Source organism: Geospiza fortis, unplaced genomic scaffold (assembly GCF_000277835.1).
Source record: "Geospiza fortis unplaced genomic scaffold, GeoFor_1.0 scaffold412, whole genome shotgun sequence".
In the NCBI taxonomy this organism is placed as follows: domain Eukaryota; kingdom Metazoa; phylum Chordata; class Aves; order Passeriformes; family Thraupidae; genus Geospiza; species Geospiza fortis.
In genome coordinates, this window is record NW_005054504.1 from 434,409 (window position 1) to 447,356 (window position 12,948).

The 12,948-nt window shown below is 56.3% G+C and overlaps 1 protein-coding gene across 1 annotated transcript in view; it reads right to left on the reverse strand.

Moving 5' to 3' along the window:
• Nucleotides 1-9,741: 9,741 nt before the first annotated feature.
• Nucleotides 9,742-12,948, reverse strand: part of LOC115948747 (HEPACAM family member 2-like) — a 5,145-nt gene continuing 1,938 nt past the window's right edge. Inside the window, exons 2-6 of the mRNA XM_031063437.1 lie at nt 12,773-12,933; nt 12,410-12,679; nt 12,182-12,241; nt 11,761-11,815; nt 9,742-11,094 (exon numbers count right to left, since the gene is read on the reverse strand). Of these exons, the coding sequence (XP_030919297.1) occupies nt 11,091-11,094; nt 11,761-11,815; nt 12,182-12,241; nt 12,410-12,679; nt 12,773-12,933 (550 nt within the window). The 3' untranslated portion in view covers nt 9,742-11,090. The remainder of the gene's footprint in view (nt 11,095-11,760; nt 11,816-12,181; nt 12,242-12,409; nt 12,680-12,772; nt 12,934-12,948) is intronic.

Sequence of the window (12,948 nt, forward strand, 5' to 3'; positions counted from 1 at the left end):
TAAGCCCCCTCCAGCCAACCCCTTTCCATAGTGGAAGAAAAACACTGTAAGTTCTGAGTTGGAGTCACAATTTACTGAAGAAATCGCAATAATCACAATGATATTAATAAAAGATTGTATAAAATGAGAATGGTTTGCCCACAGAAAGGGTATTTGCCATCAAAAAGTGTCACCAGGCCCCTGGGACAAAGGTGAGAGGTGGCAGTGGCGTGGCCAGGTGGCGGCAGTGGGGAGACTGTGGAGTGAGCCCAGCAAAAGAAAGAGAATCTCTCCTCTTCCACCTCCAGTTCTGGAAGGGGACAAAGCCGCTCCCTTCCACCGCCAAGGAAAGAACAAAAGGTTCTGCTCGCAGTGTCTGAGCTTTCCCTGCTGGAAGTCACCCTCCTCCAGCGGCGGGGACAGCGAGCGGGACCCTCGGGCTGGGCTGAGGCAGCCCCGGCATCCCGCACCCCCTCCCGCATCCCCGCGCCCCGTGCCGCTGCACGGGCCTTTCACCGGCCGCACGATGGCACAAGATGCCAGAAATTCGTGTTTCAAAAAGCCACGAGTCCCATCCCGGGCGGGCTCGGGGCCCGCGGCGGTGCCGCTGCAGTTCGTGCTGCTGCTCTCCCTCCATCCCTCTGGAGAAGCCCGGGAATTGCTGTTCAGAGCCTCTGTGGCTGTGAACGTTTTTTAGGAGCTGCGGGATGTAGTGCCCGCCGTACCAAAGGGTGGATCAGAGGGCGGGGATGATGTGAGAGAATTGGAGATCTCGATCTGGGGGACCTGCGGGTGCTGGTCTGAAGGCGGGTGAGGCCAGCGCCGCGGAGGGAACCCGGAGAGAGGCTGGAGGGTGTTGCTGCCGGGTATCCCGGGATCCTCCGTTCCCATCCGCACATTCCAGGGCCCCGGCTGGGTCCCCTTTGCCGCTGGGGCCGTCTGTCCCTCGCCCCGTGCCCCAGTGTGTCCGTCCCGCACCCCGAGCTGGCTGCAGCTGGCTCCACTCCCATCCCTGTTTGCTGGCTTGTCCCACAGAGACCCCAGTTGCTCCTTTGGAACCGCTCCCTTTCCTCTTGGCTCTGCAGTTCAGCCCCTCCTCCATCCTTTGGGGCTCCCCAGAGTCCTCAGCCCTGCAGTGAAACCAAACCCTCCCCATTCACCTGCTGGCCACATGAATTTCCCTCCAGTATCTCCCAGAGCTTCCCATTTCCCCCCGGTGCACTGCAGAGCCCTCTGCTCACTCCCAGCTCTCAGGACTGGGCAGGTGCAGCTTTCAGTGCATCCCCCTTGGTCCCCCTCTGGTGCCACCAGAGCCTCCTGTCCCTCACAAGACTCGAATAAAACCGGGGGAAGCTGCTTCCAGCCCAGCTGAAAAGTGTTTCCATTTTTAGCTTCCCTCCTCATTTGGGGCTTGGAGCAGCCTGGTCCGGTAGAAGGGATCTCTTCCCGTGGCTGGAGGGTAGAACAAGGTGGATTTTAAGGTCCTTCCCAACCCAAACTGGTCTGGGATTCCAATATTTTGATATAGATGTAACAAAATGAGGTCCCTGGGTCCTGATACCAGGAGTATCCCTCCTGTAAACTGAAATTCCCTTTGCAGAAAGCCTGTGGGATGTAGATGATCCCAGCACACCTCAAAGGGTGGAGGGAAAAGCTGCTCACAGGTGTTTTAGAGCCAGACCGAAGGCCTGCTCCCCTCAGAACCGGGCTGGGGGCGAGCTCCAGCTCTGCTGCAGGCTCTGGGAACGGGATAGGGATGAAAATGACCTGGGCTGGCCCCTGTAATTTCCATTCCTGTGGGACCCCCTGCCCGTGCCGGCAGAGCCGGGAGCCGCCGATGGATGCAGCGCGGTGCCGACCGCGGGCAGCTCCTTGTCCCGGGGGAGCGGGGGCAGGAGCGGGGACAGGGGCGGCGGGAATCCATCCCGGGCTGCAAACCCACCGTACCGCCTCAGCTGCTGCTCTCAGCACAGCCGGAATTGTGAGGGGATTTCTGAAATCGGGGCTCTCCGGGGCTGATTTCCCTGGGCAGATGCTGCTGTGCCGTCCCGCGGAGCTGCTGGGCACCACCGCGGTGCTCCTCGCAGGTAAGGAGAGCCCGGGCTGCGCTGGGCTGGGCTCCTCGCCTCTTCCACAGCCCTTTGGAGCCGAGCGTGGGGGGCTCCGGGCCGGGCGTTTTAGGTGGGTAAAATGTTTAACCTGGAAGGCAAAGGCGTGTTTGCCCAAGGAGAGAGGTGGTGGAAGAGTCACGCACAGCTCCGGGGATAAAAGTCTGCTGCAGCCAGATTTATAGTGGGGCTGACAGATGTACTCACACATAAATATCAGTATATAAATATCAGTATATATATATTAATATCTGTGTTTGTGTTAAAAATAGATATGTAAAAATATGTGATTTTTTAAAACCACAAATTTTATTTCTGTTAAACTCGTATGAGCATTTTCACTGTGCTCCTTTAAGTAGTCACTGGCTGCTTTGAAACACAAGCCATGGAATAACAGGAGGGTTTGGGTTGAAAAGAACCTTGAAGTTCCTCCCATTCCATCCCCAGGTTGCTCCAAGCCCCATCCAGCTTGGCCTTGAACACTTCCAGGAATGGGGCAGCCACACCTGCTCTGGGCAACCTGTGCTAGATCCAAATGCACAAAGATTTTCAGGACATCTAAAATAGAAAGGAAGCCCATTACCCTACAGCTTGATTTTGGGATGATGTCAGTGAGCTCTCAGCGTCTGTAGGATGAGTTTTGGCCATTGCAGCTGCAAAAGATGGAGTGTTTTCCTCTTTCCTTCAGCTCATTGTTCTGTTCTCTGTAAATAGTGTTTTCTCTGCAGAAAAAGGAAATTTTTCAGAGAATAAGAATTTTTAATCATTAAATTGTATTTTCTTCCTCCACATCTACAGTTTGGGGGGGCAGGAGGGCATGCAAACAGCTGCCTTTCAAGGTTATAAGAGTGAGAAATTAAAATCACCTGATGAACTTGACTGTACCTGGATTGTCACACTTCTTTTCCCTCCCACCTGCGCTGCACCATCCGCAGTGGGAGCAGCAGGAGTTTCCAGGGCAGTTTGCCTGGCAGGTGCAGGGGGAATGCAGGTGAACAGGTGCTTATCAGGGCAGGCTGAGACAGGGCCGAGAGCAAACACAGCCTCTGAGGATCCCTGGCCTCTGCCCAGCTCTGGAGCCACAGGGGCTGGGGAGCCTCCCCTGCCTCTCCTCTCTCCTGGAATCCTCTGTACTGGGGATGGGGGTCTGGCAGCTGTGACCTTCCCACAGCAGCTCCTCCCTAAGTCCTTGAGCACCTTTCAGAGCCCAAGTTGTGACAAGCCCAGAAATTTTGGGCAGAAATCCTGCACTGTGCAGGGCACATGGATACCTTCAGCCCCAAACAAGACCAGGAATTTTGTGGCTGTCCCATTCCTGGAAGTGTTCAAAGGCAGGCTGAACAGGGCTTGGAGCAGCCTGGTCTAGTGGAAGATGTCCCTGCAGATGGCAGAGCTGGAATGAGAAGGGCTTGGAGCTCCCTTCCAACCCAAACCTTTCAGGGTTCTCTGAATTGGGAATGAGACGTGAAAATTAGGTCAGTACAACAACAACTCAGGTCGGAGAGGCTCATTCCCCTCCTCTGCCATGGGCAGAGACACTTTTCCCCAGAGCAGTTGTTCCCAGCCCCTCTCTTCCCTCCAGGGCTGCTGGTGTCGTTCCCTCCAGCTCTGGGAGCTGTCCACAGAGCCACTGCTGTGGGATCCTCGGTGCTGCTCCCTGGGCCAGACAACACCACCCACAGCAATTCCATGTGCTGGGAATTCCTCAATGGCACTGGCCCCCAGCCCATCGTGCAGCACCGGGGGGGGGCCCACGCCTCAGCCATCCACGCCCCCTACGCAGGACGAGCCATTTTCCATCCATCCAATGGATCTCTGCTGCTGCAGGATGCCCAGGAAAGTGACAGTGGCACCTACAGAGTGACTGTCAACACAGGAGATGGGAAGAGCCAGGAAATCCAGCTGGAAGTGCTCCGTGAGTGGCGGGTGTGGGAGGGAGGAGCGGGGCGATGGATCCAAGCAGAATCTGTCTGTCCATGGACCAAGAGCCAGGGCAAAGGGGTTGGAGAGGGGATTTGAGCAAAGGCTGACGGGCCTGTCCTGAGCTTGTTTGCGCCTGTCATGTGTGGAGACAGCAGCAAGAGATCTTGGAAAGAGGTTCCCAACCTGTCCTAGGGGAACAAATCTGGTTGTGCTGCCCAGTGAGACCTTCCAAGGGCCTGGCTGGGACAGAGGGACAAGCTCCATCCTGGAAGGGCAATTCCATCCCTTGTTTCCCACACTTCAATGCAGGGATGGAGAGACTGGTGGGAGGATAAAGGGATGGCAGAGTGACTGGTAGGATGATGGAGGGACTGGAAGGGTGATGGGGCTGATGCAGGGACAGGTGTGAGGATGGAGGAACTGGGGGGTGGTGGAGGAAGCAGAGGGATAACAGACGGACTGGTGGGTTGCTGTGACTCTGCCACCTGCAGGATCCCTCCCCCAGCACTTTGCCAGGGGACACCTGGCAGAGCCAATGGAGCTGAGGTTTCTGGAGAAGCCACCACCCCTCAAGGCCAGGCTGTCCTGTTTGCCCTCTGCAGGCGCCAGCTGCCACCACAGAGAGAAGAGGCACTTGAGACAGCCCACAAGTCCCTCCTCAGCACTGCTGCCAGCAATTCCCTTCATTTGCTCTGGCTTATCTCACCAACCACGCCATGGCCATAATGCCACCACAGCCCTTCACCACCCACCTCTCCTTCCAACCACACACAATCCGAGTGGGATCTGCTGCCTTCTCTGCTATTTTCTCATTTTCTGATGCATTTCAAAGTGCTCCATACTTACAAAGTGCCCACATCCATTAAAGCAGTGATTCAACTGGGAAAAAAAACCAGTCCTGGAAAGCACAGCAGCAGAACGGCCTTCCCAAGGGAAAGGCACCTGTGACCATGCTGTGGCCGATGCTGTGGTGGCAATTGCAGCCCAAGGGCCCACCAGGGATGCTCCGGGTCACATTCACTGGCACAGATCCCCAGAGCAGCTGTGGCTGCCCCTGGATCCCTGGAAGTGCCCAAGGCCGGGATGGACAAGGCTTGGAGCATCCTGGGATAGTGGAAGGTGTCCCTGCCATGGCAGGGGTGGAATGGGATGAGCTTTAAGGTCCCTTCCCACCCAAATTATTTTGTGATTCTATGTCTGAGAGAAGTGCTGGGGTCTCTGTTCCCTTTCCAGAGCCTGTGTCCCGCCCTCAGCTCCGGACCAGCAGTCTCCTGGCTCGGGCCACTGGCCAGGTTATCTGTGAGGTGGCAGACGGCAGAGTGGACACCATCACCTGGAAGAAGGATGGGCAGCCCCTTCTCCCAGACAGAGTTTCCCAGCTGTCCAGCAGCCACAGTGTTCTGTACCTGAGGCCAGCCAAGAAGTCGGACTGCGGCTCCTATTCCTGCAATGCCAGCAACAGGATCAGCTGGCAAGAAACCTCCCTGGAGGTCACCATTGAAGGTCTCACCACCCTCTGCTCCTCCTGCCCTCCACCCTTCCCTGGGGATGTCTCAGAGGTTCCATCCAGTCCCTCAGACTCCATTCCCGCGGTGTGGCCGCCCTCCCCAGGAGGCGGTGTCCACATGCTGCTGCCAGGACCTGCCCATCTTGGGATGATCAGCAGCAATTCCCAGCCTCTGATCCCACCAAGGCACAGTCCTTGCAGGAGACTGGTCGTTCCCTCTTGGGGAAGGTCCAAAACGATGGCCCTTGGCCAAGGTGATGCTGAGCAGGACACGGGCAGGAGGGTGGCCAGGAAGCCTGTGGGCAGCACCCACCCCAGGCTGGACATTGCATGGAGTGTATTTGGCCACCAGCTGGCAAATAAATGAAATCAAATAAATGGAATGGAGGACCCCTGTGGCCACCAGAGCCAACCAGGGGGCTGGTCCTGCTGATGTCCCATCTCCTGCCCCTCGGGGTTGCTCTTTTCCAGGTCTCTCCCGTCGCTTGAAGCACACCCTGAGGATTGCAGTGATCGCTGTGGTCTTCGCTGTTGTCTCAGCGTGGGGATTAATTATTCCTGTCTGCCAGTCTGAAAAGCTCAGGATAAGTGAGCTGGGGGGAGTGGGACCCCATTTCCCTTGTCTGGTGGGGGAGAGCAAAGAGCTTTGCTCTGGGAACCCCCAGATCCTGGGATATCCTACAGCATCTGGGTGGGGATGGGCTGCAGCCCACCATGAGGAAGGGGTGATGCTCACACGGGATTCCCAGGGCTCACAGCAGTCATCCCCCTCTGCTCTGGGTTTTTAGGGGGGGAGCTCTGGAGGTGGCTCAGCTCCTACACCTGCGGGCTGGTGTGCATCGCCTGCATCCTGGATGGCACCGCTGGCGTCCTCTGGATGTGGGAGGAAGGTCAGAGGGGGCTGTGGGGAGGTTTGGAGGGAGGGGGGACAGACCCCATGGGAGATGCAGAGTCCAGTGGGGCCCAGAGAGGAAGGCAGTGAGGAACAGGGGAGTCATGCCATGGAATGTGGGGGACAGACCTGTCCAGAGCAACACATGATCCATGTGTGCTCTCCATTTGTGATCTCCATGTGTGATCTCCAGGTCTGGGGGAGCCTGGACCACCACGTGCATTACACACACCCCCGGGACAATTAATACAGTTATTCCCCTTTTCCCAGAGCCCTTTCCCAGGATGAGTCCCAGCAGGGCAGTAAAATGATGAGAGAATGGAGAGGCTGCAAGGAAAGTCTGGAAGTCAGAGGAGGATGGGGAAGCAATATAATGCCCATGTGTTGAAGGGGGTGGGCAATGGAACATTGGGGTCTCCGCCTTGTCCCGTTGTCTTTCAGGCCCTTCTTTGGCTGTCATACTGCCTGAGATCACCCTGAGCTACCTCAGTGTGGTGAACTTTCTGGGTGCCACCACCGTGATTTTCCAGCCTACACATTTCAGCCATCTGAAGAGCAAAAAGGGTGAGCGGTCCCACCAAGGATGCACCAAACTGGTCCACAGGGAGGTTATTCTGTCCAAAACATCATCCCTAACATTTTAAAATGAGAACTCCTGTGCTGACTCAGGCTGGTGGATCCCTTGCCGGTGCCTGGGTGAGGCCAGCCCTGCACCCACACCTCTGAGCACTGACCCACATCTCTCTTTCCTGTGCACCTCTGCAGCACAGCGCACCATGGGCTACTCCGCGCCAGGGGCCGTGGTGGCCGTGGTGCTGAGCAGCACCTTCCTCATCAAAAGTATCTACCACCGCCACGGTGAGCAGAGATCCTCCAAGAACACAGCTCGTGAAATCCCCACATCCCTTCAATTCAGCTGTTGGACCTCCAAAAACAAACCCAACAAACCAGGAGATTCGGGGAAGTGAAATCTTGGCGGGAGCAAAATCCGGTTTCAACATCGTCCACTTATTTTATTTTCTATCTTTTATGTGTTTGTGCTTTCATGGTGGCAACCTGCCTTCCTCCTTTCCCTGCCCCTGCTGTTCTCTCCGGCGGCAGAAGAAGGATGCACGGAGTTCATGGACGTGACCATCCTGGTGTGCACCGCAGCGGCCGTGACAGCCCTCCCGCTCCTCGCCATTGGCCTCTGCTGTAAGTCTGCTCCTCCTTCCCCCTCCAGCCCTTCCCAACGCCTCGGGGTCCCCACGCCACCCAGCAGCCATAGGAATTGTTTAAAAGTGGGATATTCAACTTTTGTGAAGCCTCCGTGTTTAATGGTTCCCGCTGTTTCCCTCCCCTGGGAAGCCCCAGGGACTGTACCCCAAATACAGCATCCCAGGGACTGTATCCCAAATACAGCATCCCAGGGACTGTATCCCAAATACAACACCCCAGGGACTGTATCCCAAATACAACACCCCAGGACTGTATCCCAAACACAGTATCCCAGGGACTGTATCCCAAACACAACACCCCAGGGACTGCATCCCAAACAACCCCCAGGGACTGTATCCCAAACACAACACCCCATCCTTGGTGCCTCTCACACCTTCTCCTGATCTGGGGACAGATTTGTCTTTTGCGCATCAAACGACGCAGGGCTGGAGCAAGGACTGTGATGTCTGTTGGATGGACAAAGCCAGGTAGGTCCTTTGTTCCTATTTTTCACATAAATTCCTATTTCCCACATGAATTTGCACATCTTGAAGCAAAAGAAGCGGGATATGGAAACTATCCTGTGTTTAAGGCCCAGAGCCCAAGGAAGATCCAGCCCAGCACTGCCCTCTAGCCCCTAGGTTCTTGCTGGGTTCAGGGGGAGGCTCTGGTGGGGTCCCCATCCAGCAAAGCACTTGAGAGCCCACTCAAAACTCCCCTTTATGGCCTCAACCTGAAGGTTTTAAGACTTCATTCCTCCTGGATTCATGGATTAACAGAATGGTGTAGGTGGAAAGGGAATTCTAAGATTATCCAGTGCCACGCCTGCCATGGGCAGGGACAACTTCCACTGTCCCAGGATGCTCCAAGCCCTGTCCAGCCTGGCCTTGGGCACTGCCAGGGATCCAGGGGCAGCCCCAGCTGCTCTGGGCACCCTGTGCCAGGCCTGCCCACCCTGCCAGGGAACAATTTTGATGCTCAACATGCCCCTCCTCCTCTTCCTTCCAGGTCCTTCGAAATGTCTCAGCCAGGCACCAAGGACACCATTCCCTGCTGAGATCCATGTGGGTGTCTCTCACTTCGCTAAGCCAGCCCAAGCCTTCCCCCAGGTTTAGTGCGTTCAGGAGTCTCAGTTTTGGTTCCTCCGTCATCTTCATAATAAATGTCCACGAAATTAACCTGATTCTGCCTTTTTTAATAATAAATCAGACCCAGGGGAGATGAAATGCATATTTCCCCCTTTCTTTCTGCAGAAAACCAAAGCCTGAAGTAGAGAAGCCCCTTTAGCAGCAGCTGCAGGAGTCTCTCACTGGTTTATCTTTATTTAATGTTTACAACAATTTAGAGCTATTTGTGTAAGATATACCTGGGAGTAGCATGAAATACTTTTCTGGGAGTAACCCTGTAGTAACCTGAAATAGATTCTGGCTTTACCAGTAGTAAAGGCGGAGGAAGGACATGAGGCACAAAAACCAGGGTGGGAGGAGGTGGATGCTGTCAACAGCTCTTCCTCAGGTCCATCCCAAGGCGTCTGACACTCTCTGGGATTTATTTACCCCGTAAATCGTACTCAGCCTGTGCCAGGGGCTGTTTGTCCCGGCTGTCACAATGCACTGAGCTCTTTCCTGCAGCCCAAGGGAGCCTTTCCCAACCACAAACAGCTCTGAGCACAGCCCTGCACCCAAAGGCCCCCAGATGAACCCCAAACCTCCCTGGAAAGCCCCCCTGGGGCAGCCCTGACCCAGCTCCTTCAAGGCAGCTCCTCCCCAGGCACTGCCAGGGCAGCTGCCAGGCTCCCATGACTCAGGGAACGGGGCCAGGTTAAAAATACCCTCACCCAGATTTGGAGCAGAGTTGTTGGGCTGTTCTTAACCCCAGCTGAGTCCCTCAGGCTGTCATTGCCACAGGAGCAGGTGAGGGAGGGGATGGGGATGCAGGAACCCCACGAGGGGAGAAAATGATGTCCTCAAGAGGGAGGGATCATCTCCCAGAGCCGGACACCGGGACAAATCCAGCATTCCCAGGTCTGCCACCAGCCACGTCCCACCAGGGGCCGATTCCTACCCCACTGCTACCCCAGGCTCCAGCTACCCCAAGGGGGCATTTCCCACCCCAAACATCACAGCAATACCCTCTGGGATAACACACACTCTTTATTAGCAGCAACAGACATCAACAAAACACAAAGTCTCCAAAACCATTCACAGACAACTCCCCAAAACATTTAGAGAAGTATTTCTTGTAAAACGTGTGGCTACGTTTTACACCCTCAAGTGCAACAGAGAACATGACAATCTGCCCTGCAGCTTCCAACAGGGCTGGAATCTCATTTATTCCACCCAAACTCCTCTGCTTCCTTTAAAGGCTCCACAAAACCCAAGGCTGAGATGGCCCCTTGCTAACAGCCCCTGATCTCCCAGTGATCTCTCCCAGAATCTTCCAGTTTGCTTTTGACAGGTCCCCAGCCTGCTCCAGAGGTGCTGGGGACTGGCTCAGGGAGGGCCCTGGACCTGGGATTTCCCCCTCAGATTAAAAGGAGGTGCAAATGTCCCAGGGTGACCAACAGTGGGGTCCAGCACCTGGGAAAGCATCAGGTCTCTCTAGGCTGGGGATGCCTGCTCTGCCTCCAGGCTCAGCTGAAGGAGTAACATCCCCTCCACAGCAAAGCCCAGGAGAGCCCTGCAGTGGCAGCACGGGGAGGGACAGGACAGCAGGGGACAGCAGCAGGCTCCCTGCATCTAGCCAGGCCAAGGCTGATGTCACCCACAGGAGCAGCAAATGGGAAGGACAAGCTGGCACCAGCACTGGCACTGGGAAGAGGAGAGGATGTCCCCAGGGATATCCCCAGGTCCTGCAGAGCCCAGGGCTGGAAGAGATGGGCTCAGGAGCATCCCCACCTCAGCCAGCTGCAGGGATTTCCTTGGGATCTGCTTTCAGGAGCTGAACTCCTTTGCTGCTCCCCCATTCCCTGCCAGATCCCGCTGCCTCTGCTCCCTCCAGCTGCACACCCAGCACAATCCTGCCCTTTCTCCTCCCTCCAAGGGTCACACGGAGCAGGATGCCCAGAGCCTCAGCCCCTGAGCCCCCTGGCAAATCCCTGGCACAGCAGGACACCGGGAGGCCCCGGGGAGGCAGGGCTGGCACTGTGGCACCTCCCAGCAGCCCCAGGACTGTGGATTTGCCCAGCGGGGACAGTGGCTCTTTCCAGAGCCAAGAGCCCATCGAGGCCTCTGGAGGAAGCCAGGAAGGATGGAGGGAGGGAGCAAGTACATCCCTCTCCCCAGGGATGCACAACAGGAAGATCAGGACAACATAGAAATAGGCCAAACCAGTGTTTTCCAAGAAAATATTTGCAGGTTCTGGCAGCTTGAACATTTCACGAGTGAGCCCAGGAGAGGCTGGAATGGGCTGGGATACCTGGCACTCCCAGCAGCACCCATCAGCAGGGTCACCAGGGAAGGGCAACAGCAGGGCTGACCCAGCTCTACCTGCAAGGAGAGAGGGCCTCAAGTGAGCCATGTCCTGGGCACCTGGACCCCTGCAGGGCCTCAGCCAGCTCAGCGTCCCACAGTGGCAGTGGCAGCACCAGGAGGTCTGGACTTCTGTCCTACTCCAGATTCCAGGAGCCACCCTGGCCAATTTATCTGTCTGGAGTTCCCTGGGTTCTGGCAGCACAAGACACCTGAGAGCTCCTTGTTCGTAACCCACCGCCTCATGGGATGGGTTTTCCATCCTTATCCTCTCCATCCTTACCCTCACCCTCCAGGAAGCTCCAGTGAACAGCCTGAGTGTGTTTGTGGTCACAGAGAGGGAGTGATTTCTGAGAAAATCTTGAGAATCACTCACTTCCCAGAAACCTCCGGAGTATTCAAAAGCCCACCCATTATTCAGAGCTAAGGTAACCAGGAGTGTCAGGCTCTGGGTGGAGGAATCAGGAATATTTCCAGAGTGGGGATTAAATACAGGGGACAGCAAACCCTTTGAGCCTCCAGGGTGGGAGAGCAGCCTCTTACTAGAGAGGCTGGAATAGCGCCCTGAGCTCGCCTACTTCTCCAGCTCACTTGGATCCAGCCAAGGATAAGTTTGGGCTGGTAGAGAGAAAATTTTGGCTGGAGCAAGGGGGCCACCCCAAGAGGGGGCTGAAGGCATCTTACCAACAGTTGTCACATGAGTTTTCCTTCTCCCTTCTCTGGTACCAGACAAAGACACCTGGGGATAAAGCAGCAGCATCAGAAAATCCCAGAACTGTTTGGGTTGGAGGGACCTTCAAAGCCCATCCAGTTCCAACCCCTGCCATGGGCAGGAAGAACTTCCACTAGCCCAGGCTGCTCAGAGCCCCACCACCATCATCATCAATGGCTCAGCATGACCTCCTTGGACTGGGGACACCCTGCTGGAAACAGCAGCTGTGACAAAACCCAGCCCCTGCCCACGGGATGCCAGGGTGGGAGAGCCAGGTCCTGGCAGGGATGTGCCACGTGGGACCCTTTCACCCACCTCTGGTGGCCACAGCACCCACCAGCCAGAAACTGGGCAGAGTCACCTCAGCACCCACCTGCCCACCCCAGCACCCACCTGCAATCAAGCCGATGATGACACAGGTCATGACCACAGGCAGCACCACGTTGGTAGAGTCTGCAAAGGGGACAACACAGAGCCTCTGCACCAGAGCAAATTTAACCTGAATTTAACCCACCCACAGCCTCCCAGCAAACCTGCCTGCTCAGCACAGGCAGGGAGAGAGAATCCCTTTTCTGGGGCTGTCCCCGTTTTTTCCCCGGGCAGGGGAAGGAATGCACTCACGGTGGACCTTGAGCAGGAAGGAGGTCTCGTTCTGGCTCACGGCGTTGCTCACCACGCAGGTGTAGTAGCCGCTGTCGCTGATGGACACCCGCAGGATGAAGAGCGTGCTGTTCTCCACAAACTGGATGCGCTCACTTCCCATGAGCAGCTGCCCATTTTTCTTCCACCAGTAGGCGTCTGCCATCCCGTGCACCACACTGCAAACCAGTTCGGTGTTGCCTCCTGCCTTCACCAAGGAGTTGCCCACAATTTGTGGCGGGGACAGTGGTTCTGGGAGAGGCAGAGGCAGCATCAGCGCTCAAAGCCATGGCAATCCCGGCTCCCAGGCACGGAGGAGGGCTGGCCGTGGTACCCACCACTCACCCACAACGTGCAGATAGAACCAGGCCGTGGCCTCCTCCTGGGCCCTGAGGCGGTACAGGCGGCTGTCCCCGTGCTGCAGCACCAACTGCAACGACAGGTTGGACTCGTTGAACGTGGCGCGGTTCTTGTAGAGCCGGGACACGTTGAGGGGGTGACGGAAGCTGTAGGTGAGGATG